This window comes from Diaporthe citri (assembly GCF_014595645.1).
Source record: "Diaporthe citri strain NFHF-8-4 chromosome Unknown scaffold_3, whole genome shotgun sequence".
Classification (NCBI taxonomy): Eukaryota; Fungi; Ascomycota; class Sordariomycetes; order Diaporthales; family Diaporthaceae; genus Diaporthe; species Diaporthe citri.
Window position 1 is genome coordinate 2501089 of NW_025064848.1, and position 21837 is coordinate 2522925.

General features: G+C 56.8%; 7 protein-coding genes across 7 annotated transcripts; 4 read left to right on the forward strand and 3 right to left on the reverse strand.

Moving 5' to 3' along the window:
* Positions 1-986: 986 nt before the first annotated feature.
* On the forward strand, positions 987-1958 carry INS49_008294 (uncharacterized protein; the record flags this gene model as incomplete). The annotated part of the gene is made up of 1 exon (XM_043169038.1): positions 987-1958. The coding sequence occupies one exon, from the start codon at positions 987-989 to the stop codon at positions 1956-1958; it is 972 nt and encodes a 323-aa protein (XP_043026718.1).
* Positions 1959-2794: 836 nt separating this feature from the next.
* On the forward strand, positions 2795-4308 carry INS49_008295 (uncharacterized protein; the record flags this gene model as incomplete). The annotated part of the gene is made up of 3 exons (XM_043169039.1): positions 2795-2869; positions 2951-4051; positions 4135-4308. 3 exons carry the CDS (start codon positions 2795-2797, stop codon positions 4306-4308), a joined length of 1350 nt encoding a protein of 449 aa, XP_043026719.1.
* Positions 4309-4961: 653 nt separating this feature from the next.
* Positions 4962-6296, reverse strand: INS49_008296 (uncharacterized protein; the record flags this gene model as incomplete). Its single annotated transcript, XM_043169040.1, has 1 exon — positions 4962-6296. One exon carries the CDS (start codon positions 6294-6296, stop codon positions 4962-4964), a length of 1335 nt encoding a protein of 444 aa, XP_043026720.1.
* A 439-nt stretch (positions 6297-6735) lies between these two features.
* Positions 6736-7639, forward strand: INS49_008297 (uncharacterized protein; the record flags this gene model as incomplete). The annotated part of the gene is made up of 3 exons (XM_043169041.1): positions 6736-6925; positions 6988-7145; positions 7232-7639. 3 exons carry the CDS (start codon positions 6736-6738, stop codon positions 7637-7639), a joined length of 756 nt encoding a protein of 251 aa, XP_043026721.1.
* Positions 7640-10818: 3179 nt separating this feature from the next.
* Positions 10819-12728, forward strand: INS49_008298 (uncharacterized protein; the record flags this gene model as incomplete). The annotated part of the gene is made up of 2 exons (XM_043169042.1): positions 10819-12181; positions 12244-12728. 2 exons carry the CDS (start codon positions 10819-10821, stop codon positions 12726-12728), a joined length of 1848 nt encoding a protein of 615 aa, XP_043026722.1.
* A 1344-nt stretch (positions 12729-14072) lies between these two features.
* INS49_008299 (uncharacterized protein) lies at positions 14073-16277 on the reverse strand (the record flags this gene model as incomplete). The annotated part of the gene is made up of 4 exons (XM_043169043.1): positions 14073-15252; positions 15306-15769; positions 15880-15991; positions 16072-16277. The coding sequence occupies 4 exons, from the start codon at positions 16275-16277 to the stop codon at positions 14073-14075; spliced, it is 1962 nt and encodes a 653-aa protein (XP_043026723.1).
* A 1200-nt stretch (positions 16278-17477) lies between these two features.
* Positions 17478-20652, reverse strand: INS49_008300 (uncharacterized protein; the record flags this gene model as incomplete). Its single annotated transcript, XM_043169044.1, has 6 exons — positions 17478-18008; positions 18094-18134; positions 18337-19715; positions 19793-19969; positions 20172-20236; positions 20332-20652. The coding sequence occupies 6 exons, from the start codon at positions 20650-20652 to the stop codon at positions 17478-17480; spliced, it is 2514 nt and encodes an 837-aa protein (XP_043026724.1).
* Between the last annotated feature and the right edge of the window lie 1185 nt (positions 20653-21837).

The window sequence follows — 21837 nt, forward strand, 5'->3', positions numbered from 1 at the left end:
CTGGGCGCTTCCCGTCCATCCGCAGCTGTGCTTGCCAACGTCGTCATGGCAGCAAGCTTTGGGTTCCTGCTGGCAAGTGACGACGTGCATTGACTCGGAGAGATTGACCATGCGAAATAAGGGTACCTAAGGAAGCGATCGCTGGCCTGTGCCGCCAGGGGATCGCTGCTTGGTGCGGCACCGGGGCAGACGGAAAGCAGATCTACCTGTATGTGGACTGGGCGTACTAGACTATCAGACCATCCGCCTAAACGTGCAAGCTAGTTGGTAGACAGGCACGCGGCAGAGCGTAGAACACGCGCAGAATGAGCCAGATCCAAACGGCCAGGCACTAACATCGGTGACAGCCCTGAGCCCTGGGATCCCAGTTCTCTTTTTTAGCCTCGCCCTCCCCATCACCCTTCGCCGCCGACATCCCGCTTCTGCCCTCTCCTGGTCTACCTACACAAGTACCTATCCGACCCTACCTCAGAATACCTAGACAACAACCTCACTTCCTCCTTGCTCGCCGTCCCTGCTGCCAACACGCGGCCCGCGCCCACGCTTTGCTGCCACCTCTTGGGATCTTGCTGGCCTGCAAGCACGACCTGTCTAGCGCTGCATCGCCCTGAACCCATCGACTGACCTGGGCGGCGACCAGCTGAGATGGACTAAGACAGTCCTCTGATCGGGTCTCGAAACCACATCACTTGAACTTCTCCGGGTCGCATTTGCAACCCGTTTCAATCCACCTCGGCATACTCTTTTTGTCCTCGCCCACAGAACACGTGCTGGCGTGTCTGCACGGGGAGAGACCTAACATCGAGCCTGTTGCCCCTCCACCAATCGCGCCTGCGGCTGCTGCACCTGCTGCGACGTCTCCACCATCCCACAGCTACAGTCCGACTCCAGACCACCTCCAGACCACCGCGCCCTCCTGCTGCTCCTCCTCCATGCATACGACGCTCCGGTGATTCTTTTCCCGGGCTGCTCGAGGCATCATCACCATGGAGCCTGTCCCGGAGACCGAGAAACTCGAGGAGTTCCGTTCAGGCCCCCTTCCTTCTCTTCGACTACAGCATTCAAACTACAACCCACAGCCCCTGACCTCTGAGCCCGAATCCCCTCGGAAGCCTCCCACCATGCGTCGCTCCACCGATCCTTCACCTTCCTCGCCAATATCTCCCACGTGGAACGCCGCTGCACTGCCATATCGCCCGCGGACCACCTCTCCATTGTCAGGCAACCATGTCAGGTCCAAATCTGCCGCTACTCTGGCTCCCCCTCCCATGGGGCGTGCCCAGTCCATGCCCGGCGTGAACGGGCTCGGCCACATCCTCATACCACGTCCCCAGAGCCCAAAGGGCTCGCCACAGCGACAGCGGTCCTTGCGAAAACCAGTCGATGAGATGTACCCTCCCGCCTCGCCTACACGCACATCGGTCCTCCCCGACCGCCAGCTGTCAGAGAGAAACAGCTCTCCCAACCTGGGCTTTAGCACGCCAATGGTCCGCCAGCGTCCTTCCTCACCCCTCCGCCACCTGCCGAGCTCCAGCACGGGCTCGTTGCCTAGCTCTTTTACATCATCGTCCATTACTTCCTCGCCGGTCCAGCGACCTTACGACTTACTGAGCGACAAGGACGGCTACTCGTCTTCTGGGGGCTACGCTCCGTCATCATCTATGCCCTCTACACCGATTTCTATGAGATCTCGAAGCCCCAGCATCTCAAGTCTGGAGACCATCCCAGACTCGCCTGATGCTGAGGAGGCCGCACTCGAAGCGGACAGGATTGCCCAGCTCAAAGCTGCTGCTGACGCTGAGGACGGCGGTGAGCCTAAGGGTCGCAGCAGCCTGGATGCCCCAGTACGCGGCCGCACGTTGAGTGGATTTGGAACAAGAGACAAGCGGAAGCGGTGGAGCGTTTGTGGCGCAGAAAGGAGAGGAGACCTGGACCTGGAGACTATTTGGGAAGACTGATAAGGAGAAGACTCTGGTCTGTGGCCATCCTTTTTGCTACCGCCAGTTGTTTGGCGAGGGTGCAATTTTTCGCGAGCCAGTCGGCTATACCTTCCACGTTTTCCCCGGCTGCTGTGGAAGGTACACTGTATAAATTTCAGCCAGGAAGCATACTATGGCGTCTTTAGGAAGCAAGGCATGTCTGCGTTTTGGGATCACGCAAGGGAATTGAGGGGCGTTTCGAGTGAGCCTGTTCGATACCCTATCGCATCTGTTCTTTGATCGATCGACCGAGGGGGTCTCACATCTCGGACTGTACTGTAGCGCAACGGTTCTTTTTCTCTTAGGGAGCCTCGTTCAAATAAGCGCTAGGTCATCAAGGGCAGCCGAATTCATCGAGACTCTGAGCCGAGATGGCATCCCTGATGTCAATTGCCTGGCGATCGTGAGTGGAAGTGATGTCAAGGTGGAGCCGTCAGACGGCATGCCGAGCTCGTGATGGTAGTGCGGTGGTGTGGTGGTTTCTCCCTTGCTGGAAAAAAGTGTGCCCATGAACCTCCCCTTCCCAGCCTCGCAGGACTAACCGCCCTCACATGCCAATAATTGCCTGGTTAGGTCTGAGAACATCATCCCTTGTGAATTGGGCATCTAGATCTCGATAGATCCCGAGAGACCTAGAGCGATGAGAACGTCTATAAGACTCTCGGGAAGAAGCTCGAGATGGCAGAGAAAGCCTCAACACATCATCAGCAACAGCCATTCGCTTTGCATACACTCTCTTAAGGCACCGTCCTCCTGGTCCCTCGGATCTTTTGAATCACTCGTTTCTGTATAAATTCACTTTTCAGGACAGAAGCATGCGTCACAACGTACTTCTAGTCGCTGCAGGGCTCATTTGCAGCCCGATACTCGCAGCACCCAATGTCAACAACGTATGTGGAATGGAAACCTCCAAGAATCTGAGACACAAATAGATGCCCTTTTTTGAGAACCACCTTACTGACATTGATCAGCGACTCCATCCCCGCAGAGGCCACCGTCAACGGCAAGTTGACACGCCAATCTTGTCCGTGGGCCCCCCGTTCCGACCTCCGTTCTACGGCCCGCCCCCCGACGACGTGAGCGCGGCTGCGGTTGATACGTCCACGGTGTCTCCGGACACCACAACCACCGTCATCGTTGATCCTTTGCTTCCTCCCATCCCCACCACCACAAGCGCATGTTCCGTGATTAGGATCACAGAGTACGTCACCGTGTACGGTACGAGCTCGCCCACATCATCCCCTGGGAACTTCACTTCTGCGCCCTATGGGAACTCTTCAGCCACCTCGTCGTGGCTCCTGACTGGGACTGCCGTGACCACAACGACAAGCCAGCCCTACTTCCCCATCTCCAACTCGACCACTTCGACAGCCCCCTTTGGCACGGACGGTACCGGCTCTCCTACCTTCGTCAACCTCACCTCCTCGGTCTCTACTACGACCGTGCTGGCCCCCACAAACTTCACATCGTTCCCCAATATCAGCACGCCAGATGTCACGCCCACGCCCATTCCGACCTCCTCCTCGATCGATATCCCAGGGAACTTCACCTCCTTCGCCAACGTCACCTCCACACCCGAGATCAGCATCCTGCCCATCCCGACCCCCTCGTTCGCAAACGTCTCGTCCGTCCCGGCCTCCACGACCGCAGAGGAGCCCACGTCATCGGACGGCCCGACGGTGACGTCCATCATCATCCCGCCCACTGAGACAACCGTCATAGTGCCGGGGGTGTCCTCGACGGCCACGACGATCACCTCGCTCGTCATCGACCCGACTGAGACCCCGATCGAGGTGGCGACGTCGACAGCGACCTCAACCTCGGGGACGCTGGTCATCGTCACGACGCTGACCCCGATCGCCACGGCGAGCTCCACGCCGTCAGAGTTCCCGACGACGGTCGTCACAGCCACCGACACGGTCTCGTCGAACGCGCCGACGGGCACCCCGTCCCCGGGTATCATCCACTGCGGCATCAGGGGCACCGCCATCGGCGTGTACTACCTCGCCACCTACGCCTACAACAGGGCCAACGTCCCCGTGACGCTCCAGGGTTGCTACCAGTTCTGCAGCGTGAGTGTTGATTCCCCGTGCACTAATACCACCCCACCTCTTATTTTGACCCCGGTGTGCTAACCTGTCTTTGGGCGAAACAGGTCGCCGTCGAGCAGTGCTACAGCTACGAGTTCTACCTGGAGCCCGGCTTGGGGGCCCCAAGGTGCAAGCTGTACGGCGGTCTCGTGGCATACGAGGTCTCGTCCATCGACCCCTTCCAGCCCTACCAGTGGTTCGACGTGGCGTGCGGCGACCCAACCAAGTTCGGCACATGAAGAGAGGTTGGCGGTCCGCTGCCGCCGAGGGGTGGGTCGTGACGGCTCGAGTCCGGAATCCTCCTTGCTTTTCCTTTCCTCCTCCCTCTCTCATGTCTCTCATTCTGTCTCTCATTCACACTCATTTTCAAGTGCCAGCCGAGGTAATCAGCGTGCCGTCTCCTTTTTTCCTGTCATGTGTGTTGCCCTCCATCAATAGATCGCATGATGTCGTGTCCATTCTTAGAATGCTTTGTTCGAAATCAGCAAGAATACATCGCGGATAGTTAGTTTTGCCTTGGAATAGCATCTTCCATTAAAGTATGCCCTCCGAGATTGCTTGAACCAAATTTTGTGATATCCGTCCTTTGCTGTCGAGGGTGACTGAGAACAGTAAGGAGCGCCGTATAGAGACAAGGTGTTTCGCCTCTGGGAGAAGTGGTAGGGAGAAGTGGTAGGGACACTCTCTTCGATTGCACTCGTAGTGGCACCGACTGAAGTTGCGGCTTTGCAGGTTGCCCTATGTAGCAGGGCCACAGCCAGACATGCTTGATCCACACAAGTTATACCCGAATCATGGTGGATTGAGGTAGTCTATTGTCTCATAAGCTGTAAAACACATACACGCGCAAAATCACCGCGAGCTTCCCAGAATGTACTCATTCCAAGATACTTCAATCGAAAGGAATCCTGCGTAGTGTCTCGCCCTTCTTCATCGCCTCCATACCGGCAGCAACACCACTGGGGACCTTGATACCGCAACACTCGCCCCATCCGTTCTGTTGGTGAACATGCCTGACGTCGCCCTCGTCAAAGACCTGGACCTCGCCGCCCTCGTCATCGTCCTCCTCGTCCGGGACCCCGGCCAGGCTCTGCTCGCTCATGCCGTCCACGGCCGGGACCAGGGACCCGAACAGGAAGTGCTGCATGACCGGCAGCTTCTTGAGCACCTCGGCCACGAACATGCGACGCATGCCGCCCTCGACCTTCTCCCACGACTTTGCGGACGAGATGTCGTCCAGCATGGGGCTGTGCCACCGCAGGCCCTTGACGGTCTTGGTGCTGTTCACGAAGACGATCTGGTTCAGGTAGAGGTAGTCCTTGCCGAACTGCTCGAGCATGAGCTCCTGGTGGATGGCCCGCGGCGTGATGTACTTGTGGTGGGACAGCTGCGACGCGCCGAACAGGAAGGGGAGGAACTGGTAGTCGTCCAGGCCCCACACGCCGTGCGAGCCCGCCGGCTCGAGGTAGTACAGGCACTGGATCACGCGCATGACCTCGAGGTAGCGGGTGAACACCTTGAGCACCAGGGGCTTGAAGTCTTCGCGCGTGACGATGCGGAGCTGGTAGAGGCATAGCAGCCAGATCATGAAGTTGAGCTCATGGCCGGAGCCGTAGTCGATGCGCTTCCGGTTCCCGAAGGACTGGTTGAGGTACGTGGCGAGCTCGGCAACGGCGTCCGGGCTGTCGACGCCCAGCCTCTGGTGCCACTTCGTCTCTTGCGCCCTGGCCTTGTCCAGGAAGTCTCTGAATCTCTTGTTGCCAAACCTGGAGCCCCCCTGATCGTCTGGCGGGTTTTGGTAGACGAGCTGCTCCACCTCGTCGAGGATCTCCAGGAGCGTCCGTATTGGGCTGGCCAGCTCGTCGTCCTTCACCGCTGAGATGGGCGTGTCGACGACAGACTCGGCCAGGCTGAAAATCCAGGACAGTATCAGGTTAAACGACGGGGAGGAGACGAACAAGTCATGATCCGCTTTTGACAAGATGCGGCGGCTCGGCACACGAAACGAGCCTGGGCTTTCCGGGGGTGGTGGGAGAGCAGGCGTGTTGGGGAAAGGGATGGGATTCTCAGGCTGTGGTCGGCGCCGCCTGGGCTCGAGCTTGGGAAGCTTGTGACCCAGACTCGGCACTCTTTGAGGCCCTGACGTTGATGCCGGTGCCGGTGTTGATATCGTCGGCGACTTGGTGTCTGCCGTTTGTTGCGTGGCAGCCATAGCAGTAGGAGCCATGTTCTTAGTGTGCAGTCATAGAACAAGTATGTGTGGATAGCAGCAAGCTCGTTGATGTTCTGTTGGAGTCTGGTGGTCCCTGACTGGTGATCGTTGTTGCCAGTTACAAAGCACCTTGGCAGATGATGACTGGTAGGTACCTGAGTACCTACATATCGTAGCTACCTACTGTACTGTACCTGTGTGCGTACCTGCCTACATACCTAGGTACCTAGGTATGCCTGATCCAGGTACTGCCTGCCTTGGGACCCACTAGCGTAACTCGATTAGTGGTGGGGCTCAAAGCTCTCCCGGCCTATGAGTTCATTCCAGTTGACTTTTTTATTGTTTGCGATGCCAACCAGCGTTGGTGGAAGCGACATTCTTTTCCGTGCGAATATCAGCCTGGTGCAGTGCTTCACCTTACCTTTGACAACTCAAACACTGGCCACCATTTACAATGACAGTGTCAACTAAGCCCGAGGCGGTTCTGTCGCCGTTGCCCAAGGCTGACGGCTCTGCGACGTACTCATATGCTGGCTACACCATCACAGCCTCTGCAAACGGTCCTGTTGAGGCCCAGAAACGGGATGAGCACCCCTACGAGGCGTTGGTTGACGTTGTCGTTCGGCCGGCCTCAGGAGTCGGAGGTCAGTTTTCTTGGCATCCCGGAGATCCTACCAGAGAACTCTCGCTCATTTCTCTCACACAGGTACCAGGGAGAGGCATCTGGAGTCGCTGTTGCAACAGTCACTGCGACAGCTCATCCTGGTCAAGAATTTCCCTCGCTGCGTCGTACAGATCGTCCTGCAGGTAACAGAAGCGCCTGCCAATGAATACGTCAACACGAAACTCGTCCAGGCGAGCTCGGTACGAGGCTTGAAGAGCTCCCCGGCGCCCCCTCCCCTGGTCTTCTTGGTCAGGGCTGCTTGAACATTGCTGACCCTTCCTAATAGAACTTGCTCATCATCCCGGCTCTGCTTCAGACCGCGGTTCTGGCCCTCCTGTCCGCTGCAGTGCCAATGAGGGCTACAGCTACTTCTGCTGTTGCGGCCGTCTCGCTCAGTGACGGCAAGACCCAGATCACGATGGACCCTCCACGAGAGGCGGACAAATCCCGATCCGTCCACGTCTTGGCATTCACATCATTCAGCGAGCTTTTGCTTGCTGAGAGCGAGGGTGACTTCAGCATGACCGAATGGGATCAAGTCTACGAAACAACGCGGAGCGCGTGCTGCGGCGCGGCTGACGGTAACGGGATCCACGCTGTTTTGGATGAAGCCCAACAAAGTGGCCCAGATATGCGTCAGTTTGTTAGGTCAGCAGCAGAGAGCAAAGTCGCGGCAGATCTATACTGGAAGTGACTGCAACTATATTGATCACTGGGGCGTCTCGTGCGCTCCAGACAGATATTGTTTGGCACCTCTATCGATGTGTCCTGCCGCATGAACAACGTTGGCCGGGGCTGCTGGCCCGCTGGCGGGGTGATAACGGCGTCCCACGCTACAACGCAGAGCAGATACAGACGTTGTGAAGGATGCCGGTTTGAGGAGGCGGGGTGCGATCACTTCTTAGAGGAGAGAAAGCGGAAGGTTTGATACGGTGGTTGCCTACCTTCGCACAGGCAACTGTCGACCAGTAGCATGGGATGCTTGGGAATCCCGAGCAAGGGACGCGAGTCTGTGGGCGTCGGCAGCCTGACATCAGTGTGCGAGTCTCATATGCATCGTTTCCCTTGAAACCTGACTCGTCACTTGGTGTGTCCGTGGCGATGGTTTTTAGAAGGGTCGCGTTGGCATCCTCAAACGTCCCTCGTGGATTCTCTAGCGACGGCCGTGTCTGGAGCAACGAAGAGGCTTGAGGGGCTGTTTCAACATATCAGATCTCTGCCAAATGGGTCTTCGGCAAGCGGATCTTCATCAACACACAGGCAAGTAAACCAGACGAAGTCAGCACAATCCGATGTCCAGATGCAGGACAAATGCCCAGTCGGGAACCAAGGTTTAAACCACGTGCTATTCGAGCAATCTCAAGTGTTACCTGGGCGGTGATCACTGTTGAAGGAGCCTTACTTTCGTCTTAGGACGAGAAGAGCCTCGGCCTTTGGCGGCCACTTTGTTTGTTGGTATTGTCGTCGTATGCGTATGCATGTTGCACGACAGTTGTGTCTGATCCGCACGGGTCAAACAAGACAACCCGGCACCGACTGCATTGATCGGACACCAGAGGCAGATCCTGCCAAACATCCGTCAACACGGGCGGCAAAGGCGTCGTCGAGATACGCAGAACTGTTTACGCCGCGGATCGAGTCAGGCCCACTGAAATAATTAAGAGCAGGGCACTGGTATAGTCGGGCTCCGCCCGGGGTGCCCTGCCTCGTGAGATGAGACGAGCTGCTGCACTAGTTTTCCCGCAGACCCTAGCGACCCGGACCTGAGACTCGACTGGACCTAGCGGTCCCAAACCCCTGGAGCCTCTCCTGTCAAGCCGCAGCGTGCATGCACAAAACAGTGTCTTGCCTAATACTGGGCCACTTCTCCACGACAGCTTCCTCGGCATGCCGACTTCCACCAAAAAGGGGGCTGTCAGCAAGCAGGATACGGATCAGTCGGCACAGTTGTGTGTAGTCACATCCACAGGAAGCCTCCTGCAGAGCGTGCGGGAAGCAACCACAGTACCGTAACACCAAGATCTGACGTATCAATGCGGACGTTCGCCAGAAACCGACAGGGCAGGGGGCCAGGATCATGGAACTTCCGTTGGTTCACCATTCTCCCCATGGCCAAACAGATCAGTGCTGGCTGTACAGATCTGATTTGGCGGGCCAGGCCGTCAGGCCCTTTGACGGCCTTTGTTCTGGAACAGCGGGGACTATGCGGGAGCAGCGCCGCGCTCGACAACAAGCTGCCCTCGTCGAGCCGGCCTTGTCTGCCTGTATGCGCCAGCGTCTCCTGTCCCAGCTTCCACCCAGATGCCACGCTGCCTGTGATAAGCGGACGGTCTGGGTTCTCACCGATCCTGGCAGGTCAATTCACGGCCCGCAGGCAAATATTCAAAGTGGGCAGGCGGCATACTACAAGTAGGCTGTTTCGACGCGACCTCCTTCGGACAGACACACTCAGAGTGCAACTTTGTCTATAACTTCTTTCCTTCTCTCCTCCTCTTCTCCCTGGACGGCAAGCTGCAAGCAGAGCTCTGGTAGTTCTCTAGTAATTACCTCGCCCCTGAGCTTGTCCGTCCCATCTCGTTCTCTCACCTCTCTCTGAATCGCGCCGGCGTCGCTTCTTACCTTCCTTTCAAACCTGGCCTTCTTTATTGTACTTGGGAGCAAACTTCTGTCCCGTTCTTCGCTACCGAATGATCTTCCCGACTGTCGTTTTGATAGCATCGCGTGCATCAGCATTGTTTAAAGACCTGGAGTCGACATCTTACAGCATTTAATACCCGGAAGACCAAGTTGCTTTTGCAGAGATACCCACACATCATCGATTTGTCCAGCAGCAATCCATTTCCAGCTATCTTCGTCACGAGTCTTCCAGCCACGCGCAAGTGTCTCTGCACCTCGGGTCACATCACACTGCCACCACCTCAAGCAATCAGAGCAACCAAGACTCCCAGATCACGGTAAGCAGCAGAATCCTTCAGGGTCCGGGTGGTGCACCGCCGCTGGGGGCTATCACCCCTGTTTGACAGCAGGTCCACCTGGCAGGTTGCACAGTAGCCATGAATTGGAAAATCTGGAGGGACTCTGAGACTGACGACTCGTGTGACGGCCTCTACAGGTTCTCTGCCGGTGTTATCTCCCTCGGAAGCCTGCTAGATCTACGAAGACCGTCTCGGCCGTGAGCCCAGACACTGACGGCAACAAACCTGTGACGTTGCATGGTCAACATCCGGGTCACCAACTCACAGCACTCACACAGAGCGAGGTCGATCATTTGGGCCAGACCTCCTGCCATAAGCTGGAGCCAGCAGCAGCTGAACTCCCCTCTTCCTCGTCGACGAGCCCGCCAAGTGAGTCCCACCCAAAGCTGGGTTTACCCCCACCTGGCGGTCCTGACCCCGTCCACCTCCCGCCGTCTCACCCACAATCTCGCCTCTCGCTCCCACCCGCCAAAACGCCCCCTGTTCCAGTGCGGACCCACTAGACAGGGCCGCACAGCTGCACCAGAAGAGGAAAGGGGCGCCGCTGTTTGTTCTCTTGTGTCCCTACAATCAACCCCACCCCGCTCAGCGTTTCGTGCCGCGGACAGACCGGTTCTAACGGCATTATCGGGCAGGATTTGGCTTTATTGCTGAGTCGCAAGCTCCGAGACAGCTGAGTCTAGCTCGCCCGCATCTTCCAAGGTTGCTGTGTCGTGCTGCAGAAGCATCCTGCAGCCCCGGATCTTGCACACGCCCTGCCGCCTGCGCCTGTGCCTGCGCCTGTGCCTGCACCTGCACCTGCAGCTGCACCTGCAGACACGCAACCACCACTTGTCACCAGTGCAAGCTCGACGATTCCCGGCTGCCGGCAGATCTCTGGGGTCCTACTTTCGTCACCATGTCGGACCAACTCCTATCCCCGACTTCGATCCACCCAGCCCTCAGTAATCCCGCCGCGTTTCCGCCGTTGCAAAAGTCCGAGGAGCCCAAGACCAGTAATAACCACAATACCCTACATGACCGCCCCAGGACCTCATCGTCAACTTCCTCCGGTCCTACCCTGACCACCTCCATACCATACCCGCCCTCCCTGCAGCACCTCTCTCTGGACGAAGCAAAACAAAGCCTTCGATATGTCGATCACAACCAACCAATCTCTTTATCAGCCGCTCTCGTAGGGGGAGACTCCGAAGACTCCGACCCCAGCCCCTACGCCAAAGGCCACAGGAAGAACTCGCGCTCCATTGAGTCTATCCCTCGTCAGACTCTTTTCAAGGCTCTAGCCTCGTCAGTCACACGCAACAACAAGCCAGAGGCCCTATCGCTTCCCGGCATGCTGTCAGCCTCGCAATCCAGCGGGGCCGACGCCCGGCGCGGGACTTCATCCTCCCAGCTGTGCGATGCTCTCAACGACCTTGCGCAGCGCACCCTCACGCCTACCACAGCATTTCCCGCATTGCAGTCGCCATGCTTCTATCACCAACGCTTTGACGGTATCGTCGACATCGACAGGGTTCTGGAGGAGATCAAGAACGACGAGTGGATGTCGCACTCGCGCCTGGTCCAGACCGCCACCGGAGTGCGTGAGGTGTCCAAGCAGCTGCAGAGGAGGCCCATCAAGCGGGCGGTGCGGAACGTCATGATTGTGACCAAGGCGAGGGACAACCAGCTGGTTGTCTTGACTCGCGAGCTGGCGCAGTGGCTACTCAGCACGCCGCGTTACGGGTCGGATCTCGGCGTTAACGTCTACGTGGATGCAAAGCTTCGCAGCTCGAAACGATTCAACGCTCAAGGGCTGGTTGACGAGAACCCCCGTTTCCAACACATGCTCAAGTACTGGACACCGGACCTGTGCTGGAGCCAACCCGAGAAATTCGACCTGGTCCTGACGCTGGGAGGCGACGGCACGGTCCTCTTCACCTCATGGCTCTTCCAGAGAATAGTCCCACCCGTGCTCTCCTTCAGCCTGGGCAGTCTGGGCTTCTTGACGCCATTTGGGTATGACCGATTCAAGGAACACCTAAGTCGTGTGATGGGAGATGATGGCATGAAGATCAACCTTCGGATGCGATTTACGTGCACGGTGTACCGGGACGGTCAGCAGGGTCGTGACCTGGAGGAAGGAGAGCAGTTCGAGGTCCTTAACGAGCTCGTTATTGACCGTGGCCCATCGCCCTATGTCTCCAACTTGGAGCTTTACGGAGACAATGAGCTCTTGACGGTCGTCCAGGCGGATGGTTGCATCTTTTCCACGCCGACTGGTAAGTCCCCAATATACGATCGCCTTACCGCCTATGAGCTGCATCGCTAATCTGCTCCACAGGATCGACCGCGTATTCTCTCTCCGCAGGTGGTTCCCTTGTCCACCCGGACCTTCCTGCCATCCTCCTCACTCCCATCTGCCCCCACACACTCTCTTTCCGGCCCATGGTCCTCTCCGACACGATGCTCCTGCGCGTGACCGTCCCCCGCAACTCGCGCGCGACAGCCTACTGTGCCTTTGATGGCAAGGGACGTGTGGAACTCAGACAGGGTGATTGTGTCACCATCACGGCCTCGCAGTACCCCTTCCCCACCGTCAACCGCACCGACACCGAGTGGTTCGACTCCGTCTCCCGGACGCTGCGCTGGAACACCCGTGCAGCGACCCAGAAGGGCTTCGACACGGGCAGCGCCAACGGCAGCGAGGCGTGCGACGAGGGCGAGGGCGACTGGGATATCGACACGGACTCTGCTTGCTATGCTTCCGAGGAAGGGAGTGCTGCAGCAAGCCCCCTGAGGAGGCAAATGAGTCTCCTGGGAATGTAGGAACCAAGAGCCTCACCCAACGTAGGCCGTTTCTGGACTGCTGGAGCGGACCCAAAGTCACCAGCCACAGTCACCCACCCCATCGAAGAAGTGCATATATACTTTAGAAATTCATAGATAGATACAAGAGCGTGGCATTTTGTTGGATACAGCATATTCGTAGCGCTCGCTACACGGCAGCGAGAAGCCATCATTTGAGCGCGACCAAGCCATAGGGGGAGTTTTACAAGCGTTGATTCTTGAAGATCTCGCAAAGCACAACGACAAATTCCAACCAGAATCTGGCAGAAAATAGGCCATCTTTTAGTGGCATCCAAATACAGATAGAATGGGCATCAAAGACCCTTGGCTACACTCAAGTACTTCTAGGCATCTTTTGACTTGTGCTGTACAATTGTGCTCGCTCTAATGCCCCAACTTTTCAGTGGTTCGGTACACTTGAGTATTCTAGAAAGCATTATTACTCAAGATTAGTGTCCTAGGGGGGCTCCGCAATACACTGATCTGTGTCTGCACGCAATCACTCAAAAGCAAAGCTGATCTTCCCTCTCCTTACGCCTTCTCCTGACTTTGGCCCCCCTGTTTCCAACCGTTTCATGCAGTCAACCGTTCGCCAAAACACGACTAGCATGCAGAAGACAGAAGCTTAAAAATAGGAGGGACAAAATAGACGTTGGTTTCGTTTTATTCATAGATGACATTCGTTCGAGTCCGAAACTCATGCATAGACACAAAAACATACTCTCACAATCAAACAGCCTCACGCAGTGACCCATAGCAGCGCCCCTCCCTGGCGCCTATTACGCATAAGCCTCGGTGAGTCCCAGGCTCTGGGGCCCACGCCCGCTTTCACTCACCGCGGGGGATTTCAGATGAGATAGATGTGAGATGAGATGGCATGAGATCCAGGGCGCGGGCCCGCCACATCCACCCTCCTCCCTCCCTCTACCCCAAAATTGTCTTATTTCTGCACATAAGCGAAGCTTAATCGACATGTCCGGAGTTTCCATCCAGAATTATCCTGTGATTTGATGCGCAGCGGGCGCCTGATCATACCAAAATGCCCGATCCATGTCCCGACTGCCCCTCAGGCTTATAATTCATCCGAGTTAGGCTTTCGGGCATGCTGGGGGCAGAGATCTGACCGCCGATTCAGTCGGGCAGAGTATAGTATACAGGAATATGGTGCGGCGGGATTTCGCCACAGGATCGATGCATCGAGAGGTGAGGGATCAATCGACATTTGGACAATTGCAGCCGGCGGCAGGCAAAAAGGCTACGAGTAGTAATGACAACAGTCGCAGCAAGAGGATGAAGCCACTCGGGGCCGAAGGGGGCGCCGCTCTACCGCCAATTCCCCTGGCTCAGGGCCAGCAGCCCCGCGATCGCGCTAGCCGCCCCTTTCTTGCTCGGACTGACCTCGCCGCGCATGAACCTCTCCACCTCGTCGTCCTCAACGGCGTCCCGGCCGTGGTCCTCGTTCTCGCTCTCGCCCTCGGAAGAGTCGGCCCCGGCATCGGCCCCGTCCTCGAAGATGCTGACCGGCGTGCTGCCCTTCTTCCGCCTCGAGGTTGGCGCTGTCCTCGCGCGCCCCAGGAGCGACCTGTCGTTGCTCGCGTCCCCCAGCACGCGGCCCACGCTCCTGCGCGGCTTCTGAAGACCCGTCGTCGTCTTTGACGTCGGCTCCGAGGGCAGCGGACGTCTCCCGTTCGCAGGCCGTGACGCGCCGCGGAACACGTGGCGCCCCTCCTTGTCGGGGCTCCAGTTCTCCTTGTCCGAGTCGTTGCCGCCGGGTGAGAACAGGATCGACACCTTACCCTTCTTCAGGTCTTCGGCCTCCACCGGCGTCTGCTCTCGTCGCACGGGAGGCTTGTCCGTCGTGGTGTTGACAAAGTTTGTCTGGAGGCGGCCGACGATGCTCGAAGCACGACTGAGCTTGGGCTTCTTGGCGCTGTGGTTCGGTTGAGCGTTCGGGCGCGCATTCCTCTTGGAGCCGTTGGGCTGGAGGACGCCGCCGCCGTGGTTGATGCCGGAGTGTGAGCTGGAGCTGAGGGTCCGCAGGAGGCTGATGGCGGCGATGGCAGATCCCGATGATTCGCGGGCCGCGTAGGCCGTCAGCTCGTCCCGGGGCTCGATGTTCGCCTCGCAGGCCATCTCCCACGCGTGGACATCTCTAGAGCGGCTGCGGTGGAGGCTCTGGGGGAGTCGTGGTTGTGGTTGATGCGAGACCGGCGCCTGTATTATCGGGTTCGAGGCGTTTGTGTCAAGAGAAGCAGTCAAGGTCGAGATGGGGGGCAGGGTGACACAGGCGGCTGCACTGCGGCTACGGTGAAGGCTGGGGCGATCAAAAGGATCAGGAGGGCTATCAGACAAGGCCGAGGGGGAGAGCCGAGGCGGCGATGGCTGTGGGACAAGCTCTGCCTTGCCCTCCACGGACATGGACAGGCGGAACCCCGATGACAGAGGCGGCGGGAGCACAGGGGCCGCAGACGACGGTCGTGCAGCAGCGGAGAGGAACTCATGCCTGCAAACATTAGCAAGGCTCGTTGGCCGCGCTGGGGTGTTGCGTGCACATACCTCAGCGAGTCCGGGCTCCGGCGATTAGCCTGATAAGACGTGCCGGCATGCAACCTATTGGCAAAATATCCCACGGAGGCGGACCGGTACAATTGGTGTGGCTGGCCTGCCGTGAACTCAACCGGCTGGGAAGACGACATGACAGCGCCTCCCATCGATACTGCAGACTCCCTCCGATTATGATGCGCCTCGGGCAACTCCACCGTGGACTCGGCCGCCGTCTCGGGGTGGGCGTGCTCTGCGACAGCTTGTGGAGACGCGTCCGGCCCCTCCTGGAGCGAAGGCTGCTGGTAAGGAGACGTATTGGAGTTAGGAAGGCCGGACATTTGGGGCTGGCTGCTGCTGTAGGGAGCCGGGTCGGACGAGAGCACCTGCATTCCACCATATTGCAGGGCGGCGATCTCCTGCGGTGACAGGGGGCGCGACTTGCGCCTGTCATTTTGCCGCCGGTTCTGGAACCAAATCTGGGGCGCGGGTCCGGTCAGCGATGGTCACCACGGGGCAAGAGACCACCAATTGAGCGCGTGTGGCGCGTCAGAGGCTCAGTTGGGCTCATGGAACATGGGAATCGTACCTGGACCTCCTTCTCGTTGAGGGACACGCGCTTCACGATGTCCAGTCGCGCTGCCTTGTCCGGCTTAGGGTTGGCGTTATATGCTGCCTCGAGGATTGCCTTGTCCTTTGCACTGAAGAACGGGGAGCATTGGTTAGTAATGGTCCGTCTCCCACAGCGTTTGCCAGGTCGCGAGTCGTGTGTGCAACATACGCGGTTCTCTTCCTCTTGCCCTTGGGGTGCCGCTCCGACGAGTTGCTCTGGAAGGATGAGTCGGCATCCACTCTGTCTCTGGTCTCGTCGACATGCACCGCGGAAGAGGCCGTGCTGTGAGGTGAGCTCGAAGGAGGACCATTGTTCTCATTCTGCTGCTGAGAGCTCCCCGGGAGTGGGCCGGGAGAGGTGGGTTGGCTGGACATATTTGGTCCCGGTATATAGATATTGACGGTGTTATTGAGGATGAGGGTGACGGGTATCCGAGCCTCAGCAAGACATGATTTGACAGGACGAGCTCATGAAAACATTAATTGTCTGGCGTACGGTAAAAAGAGAGGAAGGAATGCTGGAACCAAAGCGGAAATGCAAGCGAGACAGAAACACAAGCAGAGGAGGAGAGGAGGTAGTGCAGCAGATATCAAATTTCAGCCGCGTCGAGTAACGCAGACCTGCCCCAGACCAAACCAGACGAGACGCGTTGAGCGAGTTTTGGTGGAGAAGGTACCGACAAGGATGGTCGTGGCACGCGGTGGGGAGCTCCTCAAGCTCTCCCCCCCGGCGAGAAGACCGCCCGTGATTGGTACAGGTGCAGCTCCTTCGTCTGGACAGGAAAAAAATAGGCCATCGTGCAGATGCTTGCACACGCGATGCACATTGGAGACAAATCAAATGGGCATAGCCTTGCAAAGACACCCGTGCTCGTCACCCGACGCCCTGGATGAGCGGTGAATTCCACACGACGACGCGATCTGATTCTACCTTCCTCGTCCTCTACGCCTTCAGGAAATATGCAATTGTAGGAGAATGTAAACACACAAACACTGCAGCATGTGTGCGACGAAATCACTCGTGACGAAATGCGCATAAAATAATTAGTAAATCTGGACCGGGTGAGCGGAGGGGAACCACCGTCATGCCAATCTGAAATGAGCCATTGCAATGGATGCCATTTAAACCCCAGCAACCGCGGTCCGTCGAGACATTGTCTGGGAGCCGAGGCGTTGCCCCGCAGTGGATTCGTCTTGTTTACTTTCACTGTTTGTGTTATGTGGAGGCCTGGCTTGAGCACACCTGGCCAAGGATCAAGGCATTGTCTGGCCATCCTGTTTGAAAGCATATGCGTACAACAGAAGAGGCCCTGGAGTACAAGAACCACTGTGAAATTATGCCCTTTACTCGCTTGCTATCTCATTGTTATCATCAAGTTTGAAAAAGCCCTTGTCGCCTCTCTCTCAAGTGAAGCCATCATTATGTCTCGCAATGCTAAAGACCCCTTCACGCCTTGACGATGAGAACTTTGAATACAAGGCTTTGAAGAAAGAGAAGTGGAGGAAAAAAAGAAAAAAATGAAGTCGCAGCAAGCAGAACCACATACTGCCACCATCGTCTCAGAAAAGCCTGCCCTAGCTCTTCTTGGTCTCGTCAATCTCGTCGAGCAACGTAGTCGGGTTGCGACTGTCCACCCACACCGCATGCCGACTGTCTTCTCCTCGCGCACCAACCGTAACCCAGGCCTGTTTGGACAAGACCTCGCAGTCCTTGGTCTGCCGCAGCCCAGGCCACTTCAGCCGGCCATTTCGCGACATGTCACTCTTTCCAATGCCCCCGTTCCTTGCCCACTCCTTCACAACTGCCCTGATGAATTCGACCTTGCGGCGGAAATCGTTCGCGGCCGGTATGCCTTGAAGCTCCAGTGGGATCTCTGGTCGGTGCCGGGTGGAGTTGGGAACATTGCGTTGCGACGCCTTAGGCACCGTCGAGAAGTTGAGGAGAGTCTGGAGGGGATATGACAGCACAGCACGGTCATCTAACGATGCCTCATCCATGCCGCCAGTGCTGGCGAGCTGCTCTGCGGCCTCCTGGGATAGGTGCCAGAAGTGGCACCAAGCGCCTGTCCGGTCAAGTACTATCTTGGTGTGGTCGGGAAAGTTGAACTAGACGGGGGTCAGTAAGGTTTCCAATCGATGGGAAAAGGTAGAGGCTAAATACCTGAAGGTGCCCATCGCAGAAATGGAATACCTGGACGTCCCCAAATCTCTGATAGAATGTGACGAGGTCACCTGGCACGTCGAGGGGTAACGGCCGGGGCGTTTCCGCATCAGGGTGCTCCCGCGCATGCTGAAGCATGTAATTGGCAAATTTCTTCCATAAAACAATACGCTCTCTCTTCCGATGCTCGTAGTCGTTCTTGCCAGGTCCAAGTTTGGAGGCAGTCCCGGTCTGGCTCACGGGTACTCTGAACTCGTCCGGGTCAACACGCACTCGGCTGATCCCTTCCTCGCCCTTGGGTTTCGTAGAAGTAGATGGGCTCCATCATCGGCACGACTTGTTGCCTCTCGTGATATGTCTCGTCGTTCCTCCGTGAGATGTGCTTCTCAGCATCGTGAACAAGCAGAAATGAGGGGGGCAGCACCGCTTGAGCATCTCCTCCCGGCGCAGTGACACTGTTGAGGATGCACCCTGCGCTACCATCGTTCAAGATGTAGCCAAGTCCAAACTTGTTCGTATAGTCCACCCACTTGACAACGACCTTGGGAATTTCTGGCCCCTTCTGTTTGGTCGAGATGTAGGCCATGGATCGAGAATTGAGAGCCCGCTCAAGTTCTGCCTGCAGCTTCCGCATCCTGCTGAGCACAAGGTCAGGCCTGGTATCCTCGAGGTACTCTTGCTGCTCTCCCGGCCCAAAAAGCGACACAACTTTCTTCTCGCCTATGGGATCTTCCTTTGGTTGCGGCGGGGGGTCAATTTTTGCGGTCGAAGATGATCTCGGTGCAAGAGCTGGTCGTGCGGTCGGCTGAGTCCTGCTGGAGGGCAATTGCGTCCGCGTTGCTCTTGTTGATACCTTCTTTGCTTGCTCATGGTCCTCCACAGACAATGCCCCGCTGGTGGTCAGAGGAATATCTTTCTTGATCCCACGAGATCGGGTCGCCGGCGGTCTCGCCGGCGCCGCGTTCATTGAAGGCTGTGTTCGTGAGCTGGGGATGGCATTTGGGGGCTTGTTCGCTGCCCTCTGTTGAGCTGCGAAGCTCTGAGGTGGCGCTTTGAGCCATCCAGAGGGTGCCCATTTCGCGGGCGCATCAAGAGTAAGTGCCTCGGTTTTCTCGCACAATAAGGATACTGATTGTGATGCTTGGAGCTGCTGCTTTTCCCTCCTCAGTTCGTCGTAAGGTCGGTAGACGATGTCGACGGCCAATGGGATGCTGGGTGTCAGGCCATGCTTCTCCTCCGAAGCAATCTCCCTCCATATGGCTGCCTTTACTGGTTGGATTTTCTGCTGCCAAGGGCCGACTTCACATTGTTGGCAAAGCTCCCTGAGGTTGCTCTGAACCCTCTCTTGTAGCCTAGGGCTCGCGCAGGAGTCGTGAAAGATCTCCTGCTCTGGTGCTGCCTCCCGTAGCCTCGATGTAATGTCGGCTTGGGCCGGAACGTAGCCAGCAGTGAAGAAAGGATGCTGAACAATTGCGTCTGGATCTGGTCTTCGGTCTGCTTCAACCAACATGGAGGCCACGATATCCTTCACTTCCAGACTAATGAGTTTCTGGTCGTTCTGTGGCCAGTCATAGTCTCTGTCCCGCGCGCGGCGATAAATCTCGTCTGTAGTTGAGGACTGGAATGGTGGCTTCGTGGTAAGCATGGCGAACCTGGAGCAATGCGATCAGTCAACTTCAAGCCCTTTCTGCCAGCTAGATTGTCCAACCGGGCGTGATTTCGTACGCACATTATGATGCCCAGACTCCAAATGTCCACATTGTGGTCATGTCCAGCTTTTCCCTTTTGCAAGATTTCAATGTAGTTCGGCGTGCCGCAAAGCGTGGTCCTCCTGATGGTGTGCATGTCGTTACCAGTGACCAATAGGGCAGCCAGACCAAAGTCGCCGACCTTAGCATTCATGTTCCTATCAAGGGAAAATATTGCCCATCTTCAAGTCGCGATGTATGATGCCCTTTCCGTGCATGTATTTGATTGCTCCAGCGATTTGTATGGTGTAGAAACGGACTTCGGCCTCGGTCAACCCTTTCCTCTTCTTCACCATTTCCATCAGCGAGCCGTTTGGACAGAGCTCAAGGATGAGATAAGTGCAACTCTCGAAAGTGAACGCTCGGTGAAACTGCACGATGTTTGCGTGTCTCATCTTGGAGTGGATTTGAAGCTCAGTTTGAAACTGTAAGAAGATTTTGTTAGCCCTGGGTAATGTTCCTCTGCTTCGTAATTACGAGAAAGATTGAGAGAGGGAGAGCCTGGGAGAGCCCCACCCACCTTCTGTTGCATCTTGACAGGCATTGTACTCTTCACAATTTTCAGTGCGTATTTCTTCCCCGTGTCGACATGCTTGCCGTCGTAGCAAATGGCGAAGCCGCCCTTGCCCAGCAATTTCCCGACCTGGTACACAGCTCCATTCTTGCGATCAGAACTGGGCGGCTCAACGACCTGCGGTGGTGGAGGAGGAGGGTGGTCCTTGTCTTTGGCTGTCCTTAACTGGGCAGCAGCCTTTGCTTTGAGATCGGTGGTGCGCTTCGGGAGGGCGTTTACATCTCTAGGTGATAACGCCTCCATATCAACACCTCCTCTCCCAGCCATTCCGGGATACCCAGCTCAGTGCCTGCCGGCAGATTTGCTATTCTCTTTGGTAGCTCCTGGAGCTAGGTTCTTGATAAGTGAGGTTGAGCAGCTGCTTCAGCAACCTGAGGCTTTCGACTTGAGGGGCAACGAAATAATGATGTCTCTGGCTGCCAGTAGATGATTCGAAGGTGAGCTGCATCCAAGTCAATATTTCATACTCAGTGTTGTTTCTGAAGGCCGGATGAGGGAAGTCTTGTGATAAAAGCTGGGTGAATAGTGGCCTGGTGAAGAAAGGCAGGGTGAAGGAGATGTTTGATGTTCCAGAGTGTCAGGAAGAAGTCATTGGGCAGCTGCCTTTGCACTTGATGTGAGAGAGGAAAGCCTAGGGTATCACAAAGCGAGGAGCTTGTCCCCTGTGGACTACTCGGCCGAGGGTGTCTTGCAATCGCTTTCAACAGGAGGGTGGAAGCAAATTCCGAGGACTCACAAATGACTGTTCAGCAAGATGGCATGAGATGGTAGCCAGGGACCACAAGCGCCACTATTGAAGAGAGGTTTTGGAACTTTAGAACATTATCTGGGGCGACGTCCCAAGTGAAGCACGAGTTGGTGTCAGGCAGAGTTGGTGACAGAATGATGGATCCTTGAATGGGCAAGTAGCTTGTTGTCTCTGAGGCCGGCGAGGCCTGCTGAATTTGCTTACTCGTTGCTCAGCAACGAGCTGCCGCCTTGCAGGGGCGGCAAAGACCCACTGTGGGGTCCGACACAGTGCCTGTTGTTATTTTGGTACCCTGCAGCCAGAACTAGGCAGCTAGGTACCTCCCCGCGGCCAACAGGCTGGGCAGTTGGGGAGCTCCCCCAGCGCCCACCAAGGTTCATTGGAGGGCGGCTGTTCCACTGCCTATTGGAGACGCTACGGTACTTCGGTACCCAGAAGGGTGGATAGTCAGCAAAACGACGTCGATTGGCCCTTATCAACACTTGAACGCATGGGCGGGACTTCAAGATTTGTCGATCGTGAACGAATGAATCTACCAACTCTGCTCCGTGGGGGACGTTGAGACTTCTATTCTACTGTCTGCGGTCTGCTTTCCGACAGCCAAGCGCGTTGCACTGGTTGCTGTTGGCGTCGCGTCGTTGCCAGCTTAGCTTCCTCAACGGCCGGTCCGGACTGCCTCGATATTGGCCCCGTTACGCGCTCCC